The sequence below is a fragment of the Gastrolobium bilobum genome, unplaced genomic scaffold (assembly GCF_033153095.1).
Source record: "Gastrolobium bilobum isolate Gb01-03AN ecotype WA unplaced genomic scaffold, APGP_CSIRO_Gbil_v1 utg19495, whole genome shotgun sequence".
Lineage (NCBI taxonomy): Eukaryota > Viridiplantae > Streptophyta > Magnoliopsida > Fabales > Fabaceae > Gastrolobium > Gastrolobium bilobum.
In genome coordinates, this window is record NW_026898451.1 from 308030 (window position 1) to 334732 (window position 26703).

General features: G+C 35.9%; 3 protein-coding genes across 3 annotated transcripts; 2 read left to right on the forward strand and 1 right to left on the reverse strand.

Annotated features, from left to right (window-relative positions):
* The first annotated feature begins 1652 nt into the window (after positions 1–1652).
* On the forward strand, positions 1653–3389 carry LOC133316438 (GDSL esterase/lipase At5g08460). The gene is made up of 5 exons (XM_061518185.1): positions 1653–1968; positions 2129–2256; positions 2371–2610; positions 2806–3061; positions 3157–3389. The coding sequence occupies exons 1-5, from the start codon at positions 1653–1655 to the stop codon at positions 3387–3389; spliced, it is 1173 nt and encodes a 390-aa protein (XP_061374169.1).
* A 297-nt stretch (positions 3390–3686) lies between these two features.
* LOC133316414 (SUN domain-containing protein 5) lies at positions 3687–6083 on the reverse strand. Its single transcript, XM_061518161.1, has 5 exons — positions 5975–6083; positions 4497–5740; positions 4311–4396; positions 3832–3985; positions 3687–3719 (listed from the first exon to the last, which is right to left on the reverse strand). The coding sequence occupies exons 1-5, from the start codon at positions 6081–6083 to the stop codon at positions 3687–3689; spliced, it is 1626 nt and encodes a 541-aa protein (XP_061374145.1).
* Positions 6084–7763: 1680 nt separating this feature from the next.
* On the forward strand, positions 7764–26435 carry LOC133316401 (cytochrome P450 97B2, chloroplastic). Its single transcript, XM_061518143.1, has 14 exons — positions 7764–8013; positions 8575–8755; positions 8924–9031; positions 9997–10081; positions 11474–11712; positions 12101–12274; positions 12397–12444; positions 12559–12618; positions 12764–12850; positions 12988–13076; positions 13490–13581; positions 25291–25352; positions 25866–26015; positions 26096–26435. Exons 1-14 carry the CDS (start codon positions 7865–7867, stop codon positions 26318–26320), a joined length of 1749 nt encoding a protein of 582 aa, XP_061374127.1. The 5' UTR covers positions 7764–7864; the 3' UTR covers positions 26321–26435.
* Positions 26436–26703: the final 268 nt, after the last annotated feature.

Consider the following 26703-nt stretch of genomic DNA (forward strand, 5'->3'; position numbering starts at 1 on the left):
GCCGTTGGGTCATGCACTCCCAAAGCACTCATTTTTATTTGCTTTTGCTTGTATTTGATTATTGATTATGGTGTGTACTTTTATTATCCTTGCTCTGGAATCTGGAGGATGCTTAATGAACTTCAGGAGCATGTTCACTGAACATAGACTTCCAATTTGTAAAGTAACATCTCGGTGGGCATTCGAAATAAGCAAAATAATATTTCTTACGTGTCCCATTCATTGTTATTAATAATGTAGTTTTTTTTTTTTTTTTTGGGTACACTATAATAATGTAGTTTAGTGAAGGGAAAAAGATGATATATTTTATTTTCCTCTGGGGGCGTTTGGTACGTGACATTTGGCCGGATTCCCGGGAAACTGAATTTTTTTAAATTTTAAATTTTCGAATATTATCGTAAACTGAATGTAAAAATCATATTTTTAAAAATTGAGATTCTCAGATAAATAAAAATTTCTCCTGTACTAAACGCCCCTTTTGAGTTATTTATATTCGTTCATCCAGTATCCATGTGCCCCTCGGTCCCATGTATGCGACTGCCCCCATATCCCAATCATCGTTTAAATGTTGTTGTTATTATTCTTTTTATTTTATAAATATATTTATTTTAAAAGAGGACCATCACTCAATTCAGTCTTTAAGAGAAGATTATAAGAAGGCTTGAAAAGAAAAATGAATATGAAAAATAAATAAAGTATACCATGAACTTTAAATCCACACACTTATATTATATGTTGTATAATTCTGTCAATTCACTTGTCTCGGGAGTACTTATTTTTATTAAAAATTGTGGATTGAATATAAACTCTATATTGACAAGAATAATCACTGGTCATGGAGGTAGGTTTTTTTTTTTTTTTTTTTTTCTTGATGAAGATTGAGTAAAAAGAATATGAACTTTCTTCTACGATTTATGTTTTTGTGCAAGGATGACGTAAATCTATCATCCTATTCCTACCGGGGGAAAAAAATAAATCTGAATAATTATAAATTTGTGGTTAAAAAATAGCACCGCCCACGGACTTTGTGGAAACGAGCTTGTTATAGCTAAGCGTATCTTCTGGTGGGACCGTTATGGGTCGGTGGGGCAGTTGCAAACGTGTTAACTAGAAACTGTTTTTCTGTTCATTTTTCCTTATCAGGGAAGAATTATTTATTAATTAAACAATGAGGGGCTTTATCTTTTAAAGTGTATTATTCTTAAATTGAAGAGTATATTCCTCCGTATTATTTACTTAAAAAGAATCGAATTTGAATCATCACATATAAAAAAGTGATCATATTATTTGATCACAATAATTTATTTAAAAATTATGTATTTTTTATTTCTTATCTCATTATCAATAAGTAATTGCGATCTAATAACATGATCACATCACATGACCATCTTTTCGATCTAAATCCAAAAGAGTCTTTTGTTTCTTACATGGTTATGGGCCGAAGAAGTTATCTGGCCCAGGATAATTATTGGAGCGGGTTACTTTGTGGCCCGGAGACATATGAAGGGTATTTGAGACATTTCAATTAAACAGAACTATTATAGAGTCAAGTAGCAAATAATTACCCGCCAAAAGAACTGATTTCAGAAATATTTCTGGCTTTCTCCATGGGAATATGAGTGTACATGCAGGAACAACACGAGAGCAAGATAATGGGTGTGAATATGATCGTGTACCTAATAATAATATCTACTGTACTATCTTCCATATTTTTAGAATCAAGAGCTCTCGAATCTCCTCTTCAACAACTCTACAATGACACTCCTTCTTCAATTGCACCTTCTTCTTCTTCAGAATCTCCTTTAGCACCAGCCTTGTTCGTCATAGGAGACTCCTCGGTTGATTCTGGAACCAACAATTTTCTGGGCACATTTGCCCGTGCCAACCACCTTCCTTATGGACGAGACTTCGATACCCACCAACCCACCGGAAGATTCTGCAACGGAAGGATCCCCGTCGATTATCTCGGTAAATAAAGATCCAATCTTGATTACAAACACATAAATATCCAATCTTGGTAATTTATGGGGTGTGGGAGGATTTCTTGTCAAGCAAGATATACATTTTTTTTATATATCTTTCTTAATTTCATATTAAAATTCAGTGTTTAATTTGGCATCATCATCAGCTCTGCGTCTTGGGCTTCCTTTTGTGCCAAGTTATCTAGGTCAAACAGGGGCAGTTGAAAATATGATTCACGGGGTGAATTACGCTTCTGCTGGCGCTGGCATTATTCTCTCCAGTGGCTCCGAATTGGTGTGTTTCTGTGTTTTTCTTTTCACTTTTTTGTTTTTGTTTTTTCAGTCAATTTTCAAAACAGGTTATAAGTTTTTTTTAAAAAAAAAAAAGAATTATGATAATTAAGTGCAGGGTCAGCATATCTCCTTCACTCAGCAAATTCAGCAATTTACAGACACCCTTCAGCAGTTTATATTAACTATGGGAGAGGATGCTGTGACCGGTCTCGTATCTAACTCTATCTTTTATATTTCTATTGGTATAAACGATTACATTCATTACTATTTGCTCAATGTATCCGACGTCGATAATTTGTACCTACCATGGCGCTTCAACCAGTTTTTAGCATCTTCTGTGAGACAAGAAATTAAGGTGAAAAGTTACTAATATTTCATTTCTCATTCACTCTAGCTTTTTATTTATTTATTTTTTATCTTACTAGTCACCGACTAACTCATATTCTAAACCAATAAAGCACGGTCACATATTTAAAATTTTCATGTAATTTGCATACAGCAACTGAACTGGTTCAATTGATTTCTGATGTATTTAACCTTGATGGCACAGAACTTGTACAATTTAAATGTTAGGAAAGTGGTGGTCACGGGACTGGCCCCTATTGGCTGTGCCCCTCACTACTTGTGGCAGTACGATAGTGAAAATGGAGAATGTGTTGAGCAGATAAATGACATGGTCATTGAATTTAACTTTCTCATGAGGTACATGGTTGACAAGCTTGCTGCGGAGCTCTCTGATGCAAATATCACCTTCTGTGACGTGTTTGAAGGTTCCATGGATATTTTAAAGAATCATGAACGTTATGGTACTAGTTTTTTTTCTTTTTTACCTCTCAATCTATTAGGGAACTGTAGTAGCATTTAACAACACATCTTTCTCTGTTTTATGTTCCCTGATTAGGCTTTAATGTCACGAACGAGGCCTGCTGTGGATTGGGGAAGTACAAGGGCTGGATCATGTGCTTCTCACCTGAAATGGCATGCACTAATGCCTCCAACCACATCTGGTGGGACCAGTTTCATCCAACTGATGCAGTGAATGCCATTCTTGCAGATAATATATGGAATGGTCAGCACACTAAAATGTGCTATCCTATGAACTTGGAGGACATGGTAACTCATAAGGCAAAATGATATTGTGATGTTAGTTGTTGTTCCACATTTTGCACATAAGTAGTTGGTACTCGATGGCTCTACTTAATAGGTAGTAAGTTTTTCTGCATCTACCGCTGAAAAGAATTACATATATAGATATAATGTTGTACATTGGTTTTCTCTTTTATTTGGACAACTATTAATAATGACACCATAGAAATTATTTCCCATAAAACAGCCCGATCCAAAGACTTCCCGTGCATAAAATCTTTTCATCTTTATCAGCAAGCAGTGACCAAATAGGCACTAAACAAACAGTAGAACATCAGCAATTTACTACCTAGTTGAAGTTCCACTGTAGCTAACTAGCTATGATTACAATGAACTAAGTTAATACCTACTAGCTATAGAACAGGATAATGAATATTGTTACACTGCAGCATACAAATAAAAACACCCATCCTCTGCTTGTCCGGCGCACCTTATCGGCATCGTGTGCTGCAGAACTCGCAAACATGTGTACTGAAATCATCCTGAGAGCTGCAAGGCACACAAAAACGAGACTCGTTGCTAACATGGCAAGCTCTTTGGTTTCCAGATTTTCTTGATCACTTGCAACCTTTCGAACATCTAATCTGAAACGAAAGTATATGAATGACATGTCAGGCATCAGACCAGGGAAAAAATATATATGAAAAAGAAAGAGATATCAGTTATCACTGAAGCAATGGTAACGAAAAAGCAATCTTTTAGATATCAAAGGTAGCAAAAAGCTGTAAAATAAGGGGTAGCTAACCCTGCTAAGTTAGCGTCAACATAATGAGCAAGCAGGAATAGAAATGGCTTTTTGGTAGAAGACAAATATAAGAATCTTCCAAACTATTATCGGGAGATATAGCTTTTAATCTAGAGTTATCAGAAAGATTTATTAATTGATGGTACGGTTCACATAATCCTAACCTTAGCAGGCTATTTTCTCTGGCTAATTCATTAAGTTGAGATGAGACAGCATCTTTCCACGTCTCAACTTCAGATATTCCTTTTTGCTGTAAAAGGAAAGAGACCAAAGACTGTGAATACATAGGGGAAATTGAGAGGGGAACATGATGAGCAGAGAAAAAGAGGAAAAGGGCAGGCACAAGGTACCATATTTGTGTTCCACTGCCAGAGATCATTGATCTCTGACTTGCTTTGTCCCAGGATTTCTGATAATCTGGACAACTCTTTCTCAAGATCAGGTATCGTAACCCCTTGCCTCTTGTTCAATTCTTTGATGTAACCCTCCAGCGCAGATAAGTTCACCTCCACTGATCTCACTTTCTGCATCAAAATCTTCAGAACAGTGTCACCAGTTATCCTACCATTTAGCTGTTGTCTAAGTTCTATTACAGGATCGGGAATCAAGTTGACAACCACTGGATTTTTTGTCACTTCCACGTCTAACTTTTGAGTTTCATCATTGCTTGATATCTTAGCACCCACAGTATCGTTCTTACTTTCAACTTCTTTCCCTTTCCCATCAATTTGAACAGATTCTGATTTCAAAGGAGGCATGTCACTGATATTAAGCGCTGGGAACTTGTCAGGAACGGATACCACAGAAGCAACTATTAGATCCTTAAGCATCCTCTCTATTGCATTGATCCCATAAACTTCTACAACACTCAGCGTGCAGTAAAACTCAGATCCATAATGACTAAGCAAGCTCAAATTTAAATACCTGACCCATTTGGGTTCAGGGAGCTTAAAGATCTGTGCATGCTTGACATTGGCAGCACTAAAGTTTCCCAGCATGCTCCATTCTTCAGTTGGATAGCTCAAACTACCAGCCAAATCAAATTCCTTGAAGTTGGAAGAATAATGCTCGAAGTTTGCAATTTTCACAGAATCAACAAGAGTCTCTTCTGAAAGCTCTATAACAACGAACTTCCCTCCAACAGAACAAGGGTTTCTCAGGTACTTGTCATGATCCTTCCCAATTATATTGTTTGCACCTTTGGCCTCTTTATTATGAGCCACCACTTTTGCACCTTTGGACTCAGATGCATAGTTGTAAACTGAACCATCAGGTTCAAGCCTGTGAGTTATGTTAGCAAGAGCAGAGTCCATGCCGGTGGTTTTTTCTTGCTTTGCTGTGTTTCGGAATTCATCATAATTGAGATAAGCTGAATGAACTTTATAATCATGAAGTTGTGCTGGTTCAAGTTTGTTTTCTTGTTGTCGAGGTTGTAGCTTGCACACTAAATACCTATTACCTAAAACTTGCCAAAATACTTCTTGTAAGCCACTTGTTTGAGGAAGTGAATATGTGGTGGGTTTTGCAACTTTCTGAGTAAGGCCTCCCAAACTGTTGGAGCTACCTGCTGCTGATTCATTAAACTCTAACACAGCTGCATTTGTGAAAACATGCTTTGATCAGTGATATATGAATTTCCATGGTTGTTTTGTTCCTTTTCTGATCATTGCAAGAAAAAGAAAAAAGAAAAAAAAAAATACCCACTAAAAAATGTTAATAGAAAACATTATACGAGGAATAATTGGCATTGTTATTATTATTTGTCACGAACTCTCCTGCTGTGTTAACATGAAAGACATATAAATGAAAAATTGAAAAAAATACGAACCTCCAGTGCCATGAACAAGACGAAGCTTGGAGTAGGAGATGAACCATAGCAAAAATATGAAGGAGAATGAGAGACCAAAAATGCTGCTATTGTATAGTTCCCTTGACATTTGGGTTTGATTTTTTATTGATGTTAGGGTTGATTCTTCATCTTTCATTGGAATTGTTCACTCGTCGACGATGGAAGCCACAACAAAAAAAAAGAAAAGAAAAAAAGTTCAATTTGCGTGCGTGCGTGCGTGCGTGATGACGGACGTTTTGATAGGCGCAGAAATAGAAGGGAACTGGAATTATATTGTAACTTTCTCCCTAACGGCCAATTCCACTTCCACCAATTGCTCTTCATCTTCAACCGCGTCAATATCTCATTATCAAAACTTTCGCTTAAATTTAATTTTATATTTACTATATTTAAAAAAAATTTGTTTATAAACTCTTACAAATTATATTAATTATGATTCTAATTAAGACCGGTCATACTTCAATCAAAAGTGTGTATGAACAGTGATATTTAGTATAATTTGTAAAAAAAAATTGTAAACGGAACATTTCTTCTATTTAAATAGTTTCTTAAATTTATCAGAAATAATTACGTAGTCTGCGTATTATATTTTATTAAACTTAAGTGTAATTAACACGTGAGGGATCCTTTCCTACTCATATAAGCACTTTTCATAATTGTTGCCTCGAATGTGATTCATCTAAATCTTAAATTATTCAAGTTTTTATTCTCTATTTCAATACAGCAGAAATAAATCAACTAAGAAAAAAAACAAGTCAATAATGACTAACCTAAATGGGCATGGCCGAACCAATGAAAATAATAGGCGCCTGTGTTGAAGCTGCGCTCACAAAAAATAATGGGCCAAAATCAGAGCAAATTGCTGGAACAATTTCTTTTATCAAGTTGGGCCGACCTGTAAAAGACATTGCAGCCATGATAATTAAATTTTTAATAGCAAAAAATATTTTTGCTTTTATTATTATAAAAAAAAATTATACACTCACAACAAAATAAGTGAATTTTATTGTAAAAAAAAAAAAATTTAATAGAATTTACCCACTTTTATATGAGTATGACAGAAATTTTTTTCTACAAGCAAAAACATCAAACACTTTTTCATATATTTTTATTACAGAAATTATTTTTCTTAGCACACTCACATTCACATAAAAGTGAGTGAGTTTCATTGTAATGAAAAGTAAGAAAAAAATTAATAGAATATAATGAAACCTATTCATGGCAGAAAAAAGTTTTCTAGAAATATTAAATCCTTTTAATATATTTTTTATAAGAAAAATATTTCTATTTTTTCATTGTAAATTTTTTTTCTCACACACTTACTCATAAAAATGAGTGAATTTCATAATGAAAATAAGAAAAAGAAAAAATTAATTAGATCCACTATTATGTAAGTGTGGGTGAGAGAAAATTTCAATTGTTAAACTCATTCTTTATTATTAGATTACCTAATTTTTAATAAGGAAAATAATTATCTTATATTATATAAGATTAATTATCTTATGCAATAAAATCAAAGCAGTGAGATCTACTACTTTTTAAAAAAAGATAATAAATAATTTCAAAAAAAATAAAATAATAAATCGACCATCTCATCTCAATTGCATAAAATAATAATTAGAAAAGTATAAGACATATCCAAGTAATAAAAAATTATTAAAAAGATAAAATAGTGATTTAATGGCAGTTCTCTTTAGTCGAGGTGGCAAGGCAACAACCATCACCCCTCATGCTCATGTTTGGCACTTCCCACTCACTGTCACTATCACATGTGCAGCTCCACCGATATCCATACCATATTTTTAAACGGAACTTGAACTTGAAATTGGTGCAACCAACACTCATACTGTCACTCACAGCTTAACCACTATGATTGCCGCTATCTCAAACCTCTCAGCCGTCACTGAACCCAATCTTCACTCCAAATTTGCATCGGTCAGCCTCAGCTCATCCATCTTTCATTTACCACTTTCTGTTCATATTCGCAACTCTGAGCCCAAACGGATTTCTTCTATCAGGTCCTTCTCTCTAACCTAAAATCCTATGCCAAACCTCTTTCTTCACTCACAATTTATGCCAACATTTGTTTGTTTGTTTCCTAATTGCTCATGCATGCTTTCGCTTTTTTCTTTTTTTTTTCCAGCAAAACGAAAACATAGATTATACTAGTTTTATTCAACTGTCGCCATACGCGGATACATGTTAACCTAATTTTCAAATGTAATGAAATTGAAAGGTTTTCTCTTAAGTTATTGCTGTTTATGTTAATTTGTATAGTGTTATCAGATAAACCATTTTATATTTTGTTCTCTTCTCCCAGGGTCTTATATTGATTTCACTTTCTCCAAGTTCTTCCGGATTCCTATTATTTGTATAAATGATGAATGATTGTGAAACTAGCTACTGTAGTCCTTTGAAATTGGAATTATTCACACACACACATATATATTCAAATCTTCTTACGCTGAGTTTTTTTTTTTTTTGGTAATTTATTTAATTTGCCTTCCTAGCTTGGAAGGACTAAGGAGCATGTGTTTATGTCATATTTGTGTTGAACATTGCGAATTTCAATAACGTAGATGCCAATCCATTAATGACAATAAGCCTAAATCGAGTAGAAATCTACTTGACAACGCAAGCAACCTCCTTACGAACTTCTTAAGTGGTGAAAGTACAGGGTCTATGCCCATAGCTGAAGGTGCAGTCTCAGATCTGTTTGACCGACCACTCTTTTTCTCACTGTATGATTGGTTCTTGGAGGTACTTATGATTTTCATAATCATGAACTTTTTGATGTTGGGGATTTTAACTTATAGTTAAATACAAAATTATCATTTTTACTCTTTCCATCTTATTTTACTTTCATTTGACTTTACTCAGTCAGTCCTACTTTTTATTATCCTCTGAGGATATTGTTGAACGTGACAGCATGGCTCGGTGTATAAGCTTGCGTTTGGGCCAAAAGCGTTTGTTGTTGTATCAGATCCTATAGTTGCAAGACATATTCTACGAGAAAATGCATTTTCTTATGACAAGGTACAATCTTAGCTCTCGCTTGATTTTTATTATACTTTGTTCAAACCATCGTCTGAGAGGTTTTTTATGTGTTGCATCCCTCTAATAGATAAGTATGAACTTTATGTTAAGCGAATTAATCCTCTGTTGATCTTTATTCACACGAAGAATGAACCTGAAAAGGATGAGCTGATTGAAACTGGAGTTCAGTGCCCAGCAAATTTTCCATCATATAATCTATCTTCACGCAAACCAGAAAATATACAACGGAAAATATCAAAATGTTTTTTAAGTGATGCTTGATAGCTGATTGAAACTGAATTTGATTTGTGAAGAGTATACTTTTACTCTTAAATGCAGTAAAAAACTGTCCATCTTCTCATATCTGAACTGTAGTTTCCTGCAACAAAACTATAGCTCTCTATCCTTCAACCAACTCCCTGTCTACCCTCTACTAAGAACCTTCATGATAAAATTAACTCCTCCCCTGCTTACCCCACATTAAATTTATGAAAATGACATTACGCATCTGAACCTGTTTGTCGTGATTACGGCTTTACAGGCTAAGTTTATATGGCCCAAACCAGGCAGGTTGAGGATGCCTTGTAACTGTGGAAGCTAATACATTATCATTTTTAAAATGCAAAAAATAAATAAATAACTGTAGTAAATCCTTTATATCCTGTATTGGGAAAATCATTTTAGTAAATCGTTTTTTTGTTGTTTTTATTGTAACCATAGTAAATTCTGCAAAAGTGAGTGTAAACCTTTGCGAAATATGAAGTTTGTGACCAGTGGCTATCCATTAAAATGTGGCCTAATGTATAATATATGATGCCCTTTGATTGTACGAGCCTGGATGCATTGGTTTTCTGGCAAATTGATTCGTTGATTTCATTGAATTATTTTCCATATTTTAGTTCATTTTTAAAATTATTTTCAGAATCTCTCTAATATCTGCTTCTGGTTGTTAATTAAAAAACTAGGGAGTACTTGCTGATATCCTAGAACCAATAATGGGCAAAGGACTCATACCTGCAGACCTTGATACTTGGAAGCAAAGGAGAAGAGGTGTGGAAACTGTATTTATTATCTTTCTGTCATTTTCCCTTACTCTGGATCTCATCCTTTGTTCAACTTAAAAGTTTTTTTCTCTGCTCATAAAGTTTTTGAGGTAGAAAGCATAAAAATGCACTTCGGCACTATGCTCTTCTTGCTGGAGTTTGGCTTATTTTCCTTTGAGAGTATGAGATAGCCTCACCCCAAAAGCTAGCCCAAAAGGTAGGAGAGCCCAAAGTCTATATGAACTCCACATTAGTCACCCATATAACCAATATGGGTCTCCAAGTCTCATACCTTGGAGTAGGATGTAACAGAGTAACTCTAGAAAATTTAGCAATTATTATCTTCCTCCAAATATTTTATGGGTCGGGTTTGTTTCCAAGCTTCCTTGTGGGTTTCTGCTCATGGATTTTTCAAGTGTCAGATGTGAAAAGGGATTGGGTTGCCCTTTCAAGCTGATGTATTTTCTCTTTCTTTCCATTTTTTTTTTCTGTTATTCTTGTTGCCTATTGAGGATTCCCGAACCTCCATTTTTTTTACTTTTTTTTTTCTCTCAATATATTTTTCTTGTATGGAAAAAAAGTACAGAAGAAAGTGCCATACCTTTTACTCAACATCTAATGAAATGTCCATATACATTCTGATCACTTGTCAGCCTATCATACTGTTAAGAACCTTGAGGTCACCACCCCAAAAGCTAGCTCAAAGGGTGGGAGTGCCCAAGGCCTTATAAACTCCACATTAGTTGCACATACAACCAATGTGAGACTGTATATCTCAACACGCCCCCTCACACAAGAGCCCATTGGGCTTGAAGAGTGGACAATGCAACAGGCCCAGTCTACCTGTGCTAAGAAACTCCTCAAGAGAAAGTGGGGGACGACGAGGCTCTGATACCATGTAAAGAACCTTGGGATACACCACCCCAAAAGCTAGCTCAAAGGGTGGGAGTGTCCAAGGCCTTATAAACTCCACATTAGTTGCACATACAACCAATGTGGGACTGTATATCTCAACATATACTGTCAACTCTTGGAAATGCTAAAGATATTTCCCGATTAGAATCCAATCTATATTTAAAGTTACTGCTGTCTACTTGAAAATATCTGTTGTTACAATATCTCAAAGTGTTTTCCCATAAGAGCTGCCCAAGAACCTCAAACGGTCAGACTTCTAATGCCTAAATGTCCTCATCATATGCTGTCAAATATCATTCTCAAATCAATTAATGGAGCTAATCTTTGCAATTCCTGTGGACTTCAGTAATGAATTGGATGAACACCAGTAATCTGTTACAACCTACGAGTCTAAAGAACTTATAAATCACCATGAACTGGATGAACACCAGTAATCTGTTACAACCTATGATTTTGTTTAACTTGGTAATTATAAACTTTGCAGTCATTGCTCCGGGTTTCCATACTGCATACTTGGAAGCTATGGTCAAAGTATTCACCACTTGTTCAGAAAGAACGATATCAAAGTTCAATAAGATTCTTGAAGGAGAGGGCTATAATGGACAGAAGGCAATTGAATTGGATCTTGAAGCAGAGTTTTCTAGTTTGGCTCTTGATATTATTGGGCTCAGTGTGTTCAACTATGATTTTGGTTCTGTCACCAAAGAATCACCTGTTATTAAGGTTTAATGCAAGTAAACATGCTACTTTTCTTTCTTATATTTTGCCACCTTAAAAGTGTCTAGCTAGTTGTTTAGTATACTTTCATATTAATATGTTCTTCAAAAGCTCAATCTTTTGTTCGTTAAGTGTTGAGAGATAATTTCTAGAAACAACTGTGTGTGTAAAAAGAAGACTTGTCAGCATTAATACAAGTGATAACACTGAATTCTCCAAAGCTTTATCACATTGTCAGTAATAAACTGCTTGTTTATTTAATGATAGTCTGTCAGAAGATGCAAATCAAAATTTTAGGCCGTATTGAGAATATGCTTTTTAAGACCATCAATTTTTTGTTTGTTACCATTGGCTAGGAGAGCTCATGGACACTCTACTTTTAAATCTGTTATAGGCAGTGTATGGCACTCTTTTTGAAGCTGAACATAGATCCACTTTCTACATTCCGTACTGGAAAATTCCATTGGCAAGATGGATAGTCCCAAGGCAAAGGAAGTTTCAAGATGACCTTAAGATCATTAATACTTGTCTCGATGGACTTATCAGAAATGCAAAAGATAGCAGACAGGTGAGATAATATTTTGATTTCATGATTGACGATAATAGTTGATTGGAGGAATTGGTTTCTGTTTTGACTGTTACGTTGTGCTGACTGGACATGACATGGTCTTGATTACATTCTGTTTGCAGGAAACAGATGTTGAGAAACTGCAGCAAAGGGATTACTTAAATTTGAAGGTGTGTTTTATCTTAGAGTTAATGCCAATAGTTAATGTTAAATTCGCACGATAATTCCCTGAAAATTGGGAGTTCTGTAAATACCACAATGTATAATAAAATAAAAGCTTACAGGATGCAAGTCTTCTGCGTTTCCTAGTTGATATGCGGGGAGCTGATGTTGATGATCGTCAGGTATATCTCTTCCTGATATATTATGCTTCCAAAAGAACCTTCCTGGCTAAAAATTTGTTTGCTTTTTGATAGGCTGCTGAACTGTTTCTCTAGGCTATGCTTTTCAAATTAGGCTTTGTTTACTTCTTTCTCTCTCTTTTGACAGTTGAGGGATGATTTAATGACAATGCTTATTGCTGGTCATGAGACAACGGCTGCCGTTCTTACTTGGGCAGTGTTCCTGCTAGCTCAAGTATGTTAATGTCAGAAGTACATGTTGTATATTGTTTTCTGTGCATGATAGACAGATTTGGTTTGTTGGTTGCCGGGGCTTCTTTTCAGACTTTCTTCGCAATACCATCTTAATGCTTACCAGTTTCCTTATTGCAGAATCCTGCCAAAATGAAGAAGGCTCAAGCAGAGGTAGATATGGTCCTGGGTATGGGGAGGCCAACTTTAGAATCACTTAAAAAATTGCAGTAGGTTCCTGTTTCATATTATTTTTTTATTCACTAGTACCTGTTTGATGGCCATTATTCAATCCAAAAAGATTAAATAAATTTATGACGCATTAGCAATTATTTTATTTTCTACGGAAAAAGGAGCAAAATATGACAGTTCTACGTGAAAGACAAACCTTATATGTGATTGGTTTCAATTAATATTTTCATGATGTGAGCTTTATGTTGAGATATATAAAATCATTAATGTAACCTCACCCAATAGCTTAAGCTTTTGGGTTGAATTGGTTCTTTACACTTTATAATCTGGCAGCTTTTCTTGCATCGTGAGGTTTGTCATGAGTGTTGGGGTTGGCTATTACGTTGAGTCTACTAGACCAACTTAGCTACTACAGTAAAACAGTTTCTTAAAATATGTTGTATGCTTTCAGGTACATTAGACTAATTGTTGTGGAGGCTCTTCGTTTATACCCCCAACCACCTTTGCTGATTAGACGTGCACTAAAATCTGATGTTTTACCAGGTATTGATTTCTCTACTGATTACCAATTGAAGATGGAATGGAAACAAATTACGTTGTTGTTGTTGGTTAGTATCTAAATTGCATTTTAAAACTGTTGAAGGGTTTAGAATCACTACTTTCAATACCCCATATGAAAGTAATGAAACATGTTAGGTAATAGATCAATGATGTAGATTGAGCATGCATATTGTTCGGACTTCTTATGAAAGGCTTTGCCCACTTAGCACGAGCAACATGGATTGGAAGTCTGATACAAAACAGTACATAACGCAGAACAAATTCCACCCTCAAAATTGAGGTAGAGGAATTAATTCGTAGTGAAAAAGCATACAGTGCAGAACGATTTGAAATCCTCCTAAAACGAGGAAGATAGAACAAACAAAAGAAGAACACAATTGTTGAGATATATAATCCCACATTGGTTGTATGTGCAACTAATGTGGAGTTTATAAGGTCTTGGGCACTCTCACCCTTTGAGCTAGCTTTTGGGGTGGTGTATCCCAAGGTTCTTTACATGGTATCAGAGCTTCACCGCCTCCCACTTTCTCTTGTGGCGTTTCTTAGCATAGGTAGGCTGGGCCTGTTGCATTGTCCACTCTTCAAGCCCAGTGGACTCTCGTGTGAGGGGGCGTGTTGAGATATATAGTCCCACATTGATTGTATGTGCAACTAATGTGGAGTTTATAAGGTCTTGGGCATTCCCACCGTTTGAGCTAGCTTTTGGGGTAGTGTATCCCAAGGTTCTTTACAACAATAAAGAAAATTCATTAGTTCAAAAGAGCAAATCAGTCTGCAATGCATGCATATGGGGCAAGGAGACAACCATAACACTTAAAAAAGGGTAATGAAATATATTATTGAATTGCATGTAAGCTGTACAAAGGGTTCTCTATTTAAAGAGATTACATGATCTAATGGGCTAAGCCCAATACAACAAATAAATAAATAAATATTATTATTTACAACACTCCCCCTCAAGCTGAGAAATAGATATTTATCATTCCCAGCTTGCTAGAAGCTCTTGAAATCTGTCTGAAGGAAGTCCCTTTGTTAATACATCAGCTAATTGACGCCTAGCGGGAATGTATGGAGTGGTAATCAACCCGCTATCAAGTTTCTCTTTGATGAAATGGCGGTCGACCTCAATATGTTTAGTCCGATCATTTTGAACTGGATTATGAGCTATACAAATAGCGGACTTGTTATCGCATAGCAGCTTAATAGGTCCCTCACATTTTATTTTGAGATCATCAAGTACAATTTTCAGCCACAATAACTCACAAATGCCTTGAGCCATAGCTCGAAATTCAGCCTCTGCACTTGATCTGGCAACTACATCTTGTTTCTTACTTCTTCACGTCACCAAGTTACCACAAAGAAACATACAATAACCATTGGTAGAACGACGGTCAGTCACAGATCCAAGCATAATCAGCATCAGTGTAAACTTCTAAAGAGAGATCGCCATCACGCCGGAATAATAGTCCTTTACCAGGAGTTGCTTTAAGATAATGAAGAATCTCCACTGCCTGCATGTGTTTCTCCTTTGGATCGTGCATAAACTGACTGACAACACTAACAACATAAGCTAGGTCTGGTCTAGTATGAGCCAGATATATCAATTTCCCAACTAGCCGTTGATATTATCCTTTATCAACTGGAGGACTCTCCTCTTCATAACCTATCTTGTGATTCTGCTCAATAGGAGTATTCGAGAGTTTACACCCAAGCTTTCCTGCTTCTTTGAGAAGATCAAGAACATATTTCCTCTGACTGATCAAAATTCCTTTGTTTGAATGAGCTACCTCTATCCCTAGAAAATATCTCAGTTTCCCAAGGTCTTTAACTTCAAACTCAGAGGCTAGTGGTGTTTGCAGGATATGTCTCTCCACAAAATGATCACCTGTTATAATAATATCATCAACATATACAAGGAGCATAGTGAGCTTTCCATCTTGGGAGTGCTTAAAGAAAAGAGTGTGATCTCCTTGACTCTGTTTGTATCCTAAGGTCATCATAACCTTAGTAAACCTCCCAAACCAGGCACGAGGTGACTGCTTCAATCCATACAAGGCTTTTCTTAATCTATAAACTTTATTTTCTCCGTCCACAGAATCAAAATCAGGCGGGATTTCCATGTAGACTTCTTCTTCTAACTCACCATTAAGGAAAGCATTCTTCACATCAAATTGATTTATATCCCAATTGTAATGGACAACAAGGGATAACAAGACTCACCGTATTCATCTTTGCAACTGGAGCAAAGGTTGAATCTGAATGTTACCAGAACCAATAACTAATTTATGGGATCCATCAGCTAGAGCTGTCAAAATGGGCCAGCCCGGCCCATTTAGCCCTAGCCCATGTGAATTAGGGCCAAAAAGCCCGTAGGGCCAAAAAGCCCACAATGATATAGGCCCACATGGGCCAAAAGCCCTATGGGTTAGGGCTAGCCCATGGGCCTTTCAAAAATTTAGTATGTAATTTTTTGTTTAAAAAAATCCATATTTAATATATTCTTTGTTATAATACATTCTAAGGTTTCCACAAATTTAAACATAAATATCACTAATTTACATACCCAAATATATTACAAACTCATATGTCCTGGTAGTGTTCCAGATTGTATTTACAGAGGTTGGACAAGAAACAATGACTAGCTTACAGGATGTATTTACAACCGTAATGAGCAACATTTTCTCATAATGAGCAACATTGTAACAAAGAAATTAAATGCCTAAATCTTCGGAATACCAAGCATTAAGTGAAAAAAGTTAGCATACTTTCCTACAAACTGAATCAAGGTGACAATATTCTAATTACATGCATTTCCAGCATGGCTGTCAATGTAAATATTCAAGAATGGAGGCATTGCTATCAATGTAAATTCCCAACATTGCTGTCAAAAAGTTCAAGAAATTCAGCTATCAGATACTCAAGAATGGAGGCCAAGTATACAGCAGCAGCAGTGGTCTCAACTTCGCAGGATCAATCCTGCACAAAATCAATGTAAATACTAAATATCATCACAATTAAATCAATTAAGCTTAACCTACACAGAATCAATGGATCTAAACTATAAATTTCAACTAGCTACCAATAGAAATACCTCTCTAATCTTCAATTTGAACTTCTTGATACACATTGGCTTGTGATGTTGTTGTTTCATGATCACTAGTATTAGAATCATCTTCATCTAAAACTCATAACCAATTGAAACAAAACTACTAAATTATACAATCAATCCCTACATAACCAAGCACATCTTCGTTATGTGTATCACTAAATTTTCAGATATAACTGGTAGATATATATGTATCACCAAAAATAAGAATTTGTTGAATATGAATGGAATGAAATAGTAAATGCCGCATGTATTGCAGCCCCAATGGGAAGCACATCTTCGTCAATGAAAAAGTAAGGACTATGAACAGGATATATGGATCCACTCTTCTCATTTCTTATACCTAAAAGAAGGAATGATCCATTTGAGGGTTACTTGAGAAAGCCATAGCACGATAGTTTGGAGCAATTAAAGTAGAACAATGAAGCCCATTGATAACAAGCAAGAGACAGTAACGTTGAGAGGAGTGAGCCACGAGCCCACGACTATACCTTAGAACAATAAATCTAGTTTCTTATACCAAATGTATTAAAGGGTCTTTTTTTTTAAATTCACAATCCATTTTAAATTCACACACTGCAATTTCAACTTTCTTTTTTCCTTTTTGCTTTTCAATCCATTTAAGGGTCTTCTCTGAAGCACATTCATCCCCCCTAATTTTATACCTAACTATACCTTAGTGGCATCCACTAACAACCAGTTATATTATTACTACCATCCTATCGTTTGTATAAGAACCTCTTTACTAAGACCAACTACCCTACACCAAAAAAATATGTAATGGTGTGAACGCACGCCCGAATTGAAGAATCATCATAATGGTGTGAACACGCATAACACAAGCAATGATCCCTCAAATAGTTTTAATAATAATGCATTAAGAAGCAAAGTACCGACCAAACAAATGAAGTTTTGTCCATAATCCACTATAAATAAAACCCATTTGTTGACAATGACTCCCTCCGCTATCATATTGGGGAATATTTTCAAAGACATAAACAGCTAATTTACTAAGGACAGTTCATAATAAGACATGAAGTAAAGCAGATTAATCTGCACAAGAAAGGTGAAGATCAAGCTTCAAAGTCTTAATACCAAATTGAATACGTTTGTTGTTATACAGAGGCTGAGGCTCAAAAATAAAATAAAATAAAATAGTAGATAAGCATGCAAGAAAGTCAATAAAAACAGGGTTCTATGTCATTGTCCAAGCTTAGCTGTTCTCGAATCCTGTCACATACTGAGCATCCAGTATTGCTGTTTATGAAGCAAGGTAAACAGAGAAATGGAAATCCAATGAAACAGTTGGTGGGTTTTCAAAGTGTGAAGCTAGATGCAGGGGAGAGGGCTCAAGTAGGATTTGAGGTAAGCCCTTGTGAGCATCTTAGCATCTTAGTATGCAGAATTCTTATGAGAAACAGATATACCTATATTTCAAGAACTTACGTAGTAGTTTCTTATTCATTTTTAGTTCATTTTTAGTTTGATGGAGGAGTAAATGCAATATGGAATGAGATGGCTAAGTGTATTCAAAATTTGGGAAGGAGGGTGTTGGGAGAAAGCAAAGGAAATGGATTTCATACAAAGGAAACATGGTGGTGGAATGGAGAGGTGCAAGAGGCAATTAAACATAAGAAGGAGTGCTTTAGATCTTTGCATAAAAGTCCCAATGAAGAGAACCTGGAAAAGTTTAGATTGGCGAGAAAAAATGCAAAGAAAGCAGTGCGAGAAGCGAGAGGCAAGGTTTTCGACGAGTTGTATAAAAGTCTTGGGAGCAAGGATGGTGAAAGAGGTATTTATAAACTTGCAAGGATAAGGGATAAGAAAAGTAAAGACCTCACTCAAGTTAGATGCATCAAGGATGAAAATCAAAAACTTCTGGTGAGAGATGAAGATGTAAATGAAAGATGGTTGAAATACTTCAACAAGCTGTTTAATGGGGATGGAAATACAAGCGAGGTGGACTTAGAGGACGCGTATGATGATATGAATAGAAGATTTGTACGCAGAATTAATACACTTGAAGTTAAGGAGGCTTTAAAGAGGATGAAGACTAATAAAGCCTTGGGGCCTGATGGTGTCCCTATTGAAGTGTGGAGAGGCCTGGGGGATGTGGCAATAAAATGGTTGACCAATCTTTTTAATAAGATTCTCCAGACGAATAAGATGCCTGATGTATGGAGGAAAAGTATGATTGTGCCTATCTACAAAAACAAGGGAGATATACAGGATTGTTCAAACTATAAAGGCATTAAGCTAATGAGTCATACTATGAAGCTGTGGGAGAGGGTTATTGAACATCGCTTGAGGAGAGATACCAAGGTTTCTGTAAATCAATTTGGATTTATGCCAGGAAGATGTACCATGGAAGCCATTTTCTTCGACAACTAATGGAAAGATACCGAGAAAAGAAGAAGGACTTGCATATGGTGTTCATAGACCTTGAGAAAGCATACAATAGGGTTCCAAGGAAAGTTTTATGGTGGGTCCTGGAGAAGAAAAATGTTTCATTAAAGTATGTGAAGGCAATCAAGGATATGTATGATGGGGCTACTACATGTGTAAAAGCTTGTAACGGATCATCAAGTTATTTTCCTATCACGGTAGGTGTACACCAAGGGTCGGCTCTAAGTCCTTACCTATTTGCCTTAGTTATGGATGAACTAACAAAAGATATTCAAGAGGAAGTGCCATGGTGTATGCTTTTTGCAGACGATATTGTGCTTATTGATGAGAGCAAGGAGGGTGTTAATAGAAAACTTGAATTGTGGAGAAGCACATTGGAATCCAGAGGATTCACATTAAGTCGAAGCAAGACTGAGTATCTGAAGCGTGAGTTTTCTCTGGTACAAGATGAGGACCAAGAACCTGTGCATCTAAATGGTCAAGAGGTACCCAAAAAAAATGCTTTTAAATACTTGGGCTCCATTTTACAAAATGGTGGAGAGATTGATGAGGATGTAAATCACAGAATCAGAGCAGGGTGGATGAAATGGCGTAGTGCATCTGCATTTTTGTGTGACCGCAAAATTCCCCTGAAGTTAAAAGGAAAATTCTATAAAACGGCAGTACGACCGGTAATGCTATATGGAGCGGAATGCTGGCCAGCACATAGGCAACATGAGCATAAGATGGGAGTAGCAGAGATGAGGATGTTAAGGTGGATGTGTGGGTACACAAGGATGGATAAGATAAGAAATGAAGATATTCGACGAAAGGTCGGAGTAGTACCGGTAGCCGAGAAGATGAGAGAACATAGATTGAGGTGGTTTGGGCACGTGATGAGAAGACCCATGGATGCTCCTGTAAGAACAGAAGTTTGTTACCAAGAGCTAAACACAAAAAGAGGCAGAGGTAGGCCGAAGCTTACTTGGGGGAAAGTAGTAAAACAAGATTTAATGGAGTGGGATATAGATTGGCGGACAGTATGTCTTAGAAAGGAATGGAGAAAAGCTATAAGTATGGTGGAGGGTTAGACTCGCTGTTATTCCTATGTTCCAGATGGTCCTTTTTTAGTCCTTTTCCCCTTCATTTCCCCCACTTCTTCTTGTCCCTTTCTTTTTTTTACTTTTATTTATTTATATATACATATATTTTTATTTCATTTTATTTTATTTTATTATTTTATTTGTGTATTTTTATTTATTTATTTATTTTTTATTTTTTATTTTTTATTTTTTACTTTTTTTTTACTTTTTTTCAACCGTTTTGTATCTTTCATGTGGGTTCATCTACCACCGACCCCAATTAATTTGGGATAAAGGTGTTGTTGATGTTGATGTTGATGTTGCTGCTAGTGCAAGCAGTTTCTTATGTAGACTCTTCACAGAGAGTCAATAATCAAAAAATTAAAAAAAAAAAATACTAAAACAAATGTGATCACTAAAAGGAAATTACCTTCATGATAACCAATTTAACATCAGAATTTCTCTCATCGTCATGAAGAATTTCAAGTAGCCGAGATACCTATAACAAGAAGACACAAGCAAAACGCACATACAAAGCGAACATCAAAATAACCTTTATCCTATAAACTAGTCAACGAAAAAGAATATAATCTATACAAAAAAACGGAATTACATGGATTTCAAACTCTAGAGTTCAAAAGCTAAAATAGAATTAAAAATCAATCAAAAAACAAAGAAAAACAAATTAAAAATGAAACCTCAACTCAGAGCAATTGTTTAGGCCTGTTTAGCGTCAAAACTCTCGCAGATGGTTTACGCTCCATCAGAATCTGTTGAACAAAATGAAAAACAGTTCAGAACTTCATTTTTTTTTTAACAAAATGAAGGAAAATGAAAATACAAGTTTAATCTGATAGAGGTATAAACAAGCCCAAAAAACGCAAGAAGCAACACTGCAGCAAAAAAAATGAAAATAGCATATGATTAATTTCAACCCTCACATCCCTATTATCGGACCCATCTCTGCTAGGGTGCGAAGTCGAGGTTCTGAGAAGAGAAGCGATGGTGCATCTCGTCGCTGACACAAATTTGAATAAGATTTGTTGAATTTGGGTGAAATGGGTATTATATAGCCGATCTGAGAGTATCACACTGAAGGATGACGATGAATCTACGATAACACAATCAAATTAGGGTTTGACAGGCTATTTTCCCGAGAAAATTATACACTCCGATGGAAAATGAGTTGTATTTTTTTGATCCATGGGCCAGCCCTAACCTAACCCAATAAATGAAAGGGCCTCATGGGTTAGGGCTAAGATGGCCCTTCACAAAAAAGGGCTGAAAAACTGATGGGGCTTTCATAGGGCCAAATGGGCTAGCCCTAGGGCTGTGGGCCTTTTTGACAGGTCTACCATCAGCTACGGATATGGTATGACTACCAACAATAGGATGATAAGAAAGAAAAGACTCAGTACGACAAGTCATATGATCAGTTGCACCAGAATCCAAAATCCATGAGGTTTTCAAATCAGTGCAAGAAGCAAGAAGAGATGTAGAACATGTGTTCTTACCAGACAAGATCAAAGAACGGTCAAATGGCTTACATATATTATCAATAGCGGGTTTAAGTTGATCCAACTCTTTTTGCTGAATATTCATATATGGAGAGACATGTGGAGACTGCATAATAATCGAACCATCTTCTAAATCGACCATAGTGATAAGAAAGAGTGAAAAATAGCACCAAAAAACACACAACGGTCACCCAAATGACGTCAGATCAGAGACAAAAACAAGCAGGAATTTTTTTTTTTTTTGTGAACAGTACCCGGTGAACAGTGCGCGATAAACAGTGCCACTTTTTTTTTTGAGCTGTTCCGGTCATCTGATGAAAAAGAAACCTCCGTAGAATGATAGATCTAAGAAAACAGAGTGAAACAAGGGTCCTCACGGTCCAAAAGGTCCCCGGAAATTTTTTTCCGGCAGCGGCGAGAGGCAAATAGGGTTTGGTTTTTAAAGACGGTGATTTGCGGAAGCAGATCCCTCAGAATCGAGAGCTCTGATACCAACTTAAAAAAGGGTAATGAAATATATTATTGAATTGTATGTAAACTGTATAAAGGGTTCTCTATTTAAAGAGATTACATGACCTAGAGCTAAGCCCAATACAACAAATAAATAAATATTATTATTTACAGCAATAACTTTTTCATCAGCTGAAATTGATGAAGCGGCCAAGAAAACAAGCATATTCCACATAAAAATAAGGAGGAAGAGATCTCTGCATAAAAGATTATGCACCGCACTCTGGCCAAAGGAACACAATTCCACAGCATCTTGCCTTCCCTTCTGCTCTCGAAACCTCTAGCTGAATAGAAACATAGAGTTTGAAGCCAGGTGGACTGATCTTACATACATCGAAGGGTAAGCTTCATTGAGGAAGCTTGAATTCTTGCACAAAGTGCTTTTCCAAATAATTCATCTAATGAATTCTTTATTCCATAATGAGAGTCTAAATAGACAAAATACAGTTTGAAAATAATAACTACCTACTACAACAAATAAACGTATTGAACTAAAACTACCCACTGCTAGCACTTCTCTAGTAACTACCTATAATCTATCCACTAACTTAAAATAAACCAACAATTCAGAAAATAACAAAATAGTAAAATTAACAAACCCGTAACATTCCCTCCTAAAAATTAATCTTGTCCTCAAGAGTCAGATCAAGTGATTGAATCATCTTCAATATCCATGTTTGCCTTTACATTGCTATTGATTGGAAAATGTCCTCTAGCCATGATTCTTTCTTTCCTCTTCTCAAAAAATTTTAGAAGTGAAACTCTCATTGGATATCTCATATCTAAACCAAAAATCTAAAGTCTTGGTTTGATTGAGAGACTTTGACTGTGTTCAAATTTTTAATAGCAATGGTAGTGTTAAGGGGGATTGCTGTATGAGTGGAAAGTAAAAGAGAGAAATGTTTGGGTGTGGAAGTCTTAGGAATGAAATGGGAGATTTTGGTGGTTGGTACGAGAGCATCTAGCCGATTGGAGAGTTTGGTGAACATCTTCTTCAATTGAATGGAGAGTGCCTGCATCTTTTAGTTTTTCCAATCGTTTCTCCATGCCTGGTGCCTGGCTCTGATACCAAGCTATTACATACATAGAAGGGTAGCTTCATTGAGGTAGCTTGACCTCTTGCACAAAGTGCTTTCCAAATAATTCACCTGATGCATTCTTTATTCCATATGATGAGAGTTTAAATAGACAAAATACAATTTGAAAATAATAACTACCCACTACAACAACTAAACATATTGAACTAAAACAAACTAACCACTACTAGCACTTACCTAGTAACTACCTATAATATATCCACTAACCTAAAATAAACCAACAATTCAGAAAATAACAAAATAATAAAATTAACAAACCCGTAACAACAGACCCCAATGTTCTCAAAACAGAACCTACCATGCAAAAAGAGCTGGCTATTTGTTTGAGTTACCACGAAACAATAACAAACACCAAGATTAAGAGCTTTATGAAGTCAACTTTTTCCGACATGCAGTCAACTTTTTCCGACATGCAGTTAATGCTCCGACACGCATCCGACACTTTTTTTTTTTTTAAGGTCTATATTTTATTTGTAAAGAACCAATTCAACCCAAAAGCTTAAGTATTTGGGTGAGGTTACATTAATGATTTTATATATCTCAACACGCCCCCTCATACGAAACCAATTCGTAGAGGGTGGTATTCTCTACAAGACTAACCAGAGAATCGTTACCCCCACGCTATTTTGGCCAAATTTCATCGTTCAGACCACTTTTTCGGGGGGACTATGGCCGCTTAGGCCACGGAAGTTTGAGGCAATAACAGGTCTGTGATGCCCTTAGATGTTCTGGGCCGCACGCGCGCTACACTGATGTATTCAAGCCCATTGGGCTTGAAGGGTGGACAATGCACAGGCCCACCTACTTGTGCTAAGAAATTCCACAAGAGAAGTGAGAGGCGGTGAGGATCGAACCCGGGACACGAGGCTCTGATACCATGTGAAGAACCAATTCAACCCAAAAGCTTAAGCTTTTGGGTGAGGTTACCTTAATGATTTTATATATTTCAACATTATTTTATTAACTACAAATGAAAAATTAATTTATAAGTCAATTTTTTTTCTGTTATGGAATTTGACATAAAAAATTAACAAGGTATGAAAAATTACTTTTGCTTTATATTTATGTTATGAAATTTGAATATTTGATTGGTTATATGACTTATTATGGACTGTTTTATGTATTAAATATAAATTATATTATATATATTAAAAATATTATTTAATATCAAAATGTGTCTTAATGTGTCGAAATATGACATTTTTTAGAATTAACGTGTCGGCGTGTCGTATTGTGTCGTGTCCCTTGTCGGTGTCGGTGCATCATAGGTGATGGCAGTTAGGCAATTAGGTGAATAAATAGCAGAAATTGTATTAGGAGGGGCATCTTTTGGAAATACTGTGTAACCGAGCACATGCTCAGTTGGAAAAGGGGATTCCCCTTGGAGGAGATGATTCTCCTTGACTCAAGGTAATGCAATAACAGATAACTCCTCTCTCTCTCTCTCTCTCTCTATTTTCCCTTCTCTGTACCCTTAGGCACCAGGTCTTCCTAAGTTTCTATCGCTTTCTAAGTACCAGAGATCTGAAAGGAATCAAGAATGCCTATAAAAGATGCAAGGTAGAAGGTGATACAGATGGGTGAAGGGATCCAAACAGAATGAGGTTCCTTAGAATGAAGTCAAATGGTATTAAATTTTTAATTAATGAATTAACTTAATTCTATGATGCATCGACTTAATTTGGTTTCTTCAACTCTAAGATACATCAACTTTATTCTGATTTGAAAATATAAGGATTTAATTAATGAATGAGGTTCAATGGATTTATTTTTGTTAGAAATCTAATGCATCATCTTCAAGCAGTGTTGTAAATGAGTTTACTTATACTTACTAGGATTCTAGGTCTTTTGTACAGCTGAAATTTTATTATAAACAATTTCTATCTTCATTGCACAGTGTGACTATTATCTTTCTTGTCTAGAGTTAATTTGTATCTGTATTCTGTTGCTTCCATTTGAGATGATGTATCAATTGACTTATGTCATTCCTCCAGGAGGGCACAACGGTGATAAAGATGGTTATGCAATTCCTGCTGGGACCGATGTCTTCATTTCTGTGAGTACAAACATTTGCAACGGTGGACACCTTGTTTCTTAGTGAGGAAATGGATATTACATATGCATGGATTTTATGGATTAGAATCCTCCAGTGTAATACAGGAAAATGACGGTCCCTTTCTGTAAATCAGAATCACACATTTAATTTACAGTTTCTTAACAACCAAGAGAGGGTTACGGTGTCCCACACAGTTCTGTGGCTGTTTTTTGCGTGTGAGTAACTTGATGTGTGGGGAAATTCGTTGAGTCAGTACCCTAGAGGCAATCCTTTAGGTAGATCATTGCCTTCGAGATCCTAGACATGTCATTGATGCCCTGGTAGTGTTGGTGTTACTTATCTTTACTACCATTTTTGTTGCCAAAAAGATAAGAGTTCTTATATCTTGGTTTATTACTCACGCTTCCATATAACAGTTGTCTTGTAATTGTGGTTATTTTACACAACTTCACTTCGTTGATTTTTCATCTTACTTGATGTTTGTATTTGCTGCTCTAATATTCCTATATCCAGGTATATAATCTCCATAGGTCCCCATATTTTTGGGACGGCCCTCATGACTTCGAACCAGAGAGATTTCTAGTGCAAAGGAAGAATGAAGAAATTGAAGGATGGGCTGGTTTTGACCCATCTCGAAGTCCTGGAGCCTTGTATCCAAACGAGGTTGCTTCCTTCTCCCTTTTTTTTGTGTCTGTGTTACGCATTCTTGAACTAACACTGACAGGAAATGTTTCCGTGATCAGATTATATCGGATTTTGCATTCTTGCCTTTTGGTGGCGGACCACGAAAATGTGTTGGAGATCAATTTGCTCTCATGGAGTCCACTGTAGCACTGGCTATGCTGCTCCAGAATTTTGACGTGAAACTGAAGGGGACCCCTGAATCGGTGGAACTAGTTACTGGTGCAACTATACATACCAAAAATGGACTGTGGTGCAATTTGAGGAAGAGATCTAATTTACATTGACATAATTACGGTGGACATTATTTTTATAAAGAATGATGTATATTAGTATGATGTGAAACAAAATAACAAAAAAATTTGTGATGGATACATTAGTTCCTAAGAAAAAGAAAAATAAAAAAAGGTACTCCTTTGTCGCTGAGAACACATGGATACATTACTCATTTTAGCTAGGAGTAATTTTGTCATAAAATTATTAAATGTCTGATTGTTAGAATTTGAAAGTGTAAAAAGGTTATTTGATTGGATTGGGAATGAAGGGTGGTTTTTTAAAAGAGCATTTAATTATAGAAAAATTATACTCTCATGCAACATAAAAATGTTTTTTCATGTTGCTCTCACTGTCATATTTTTTTTTTTCAAAAAATCAGTAGAGTCCATTTTAT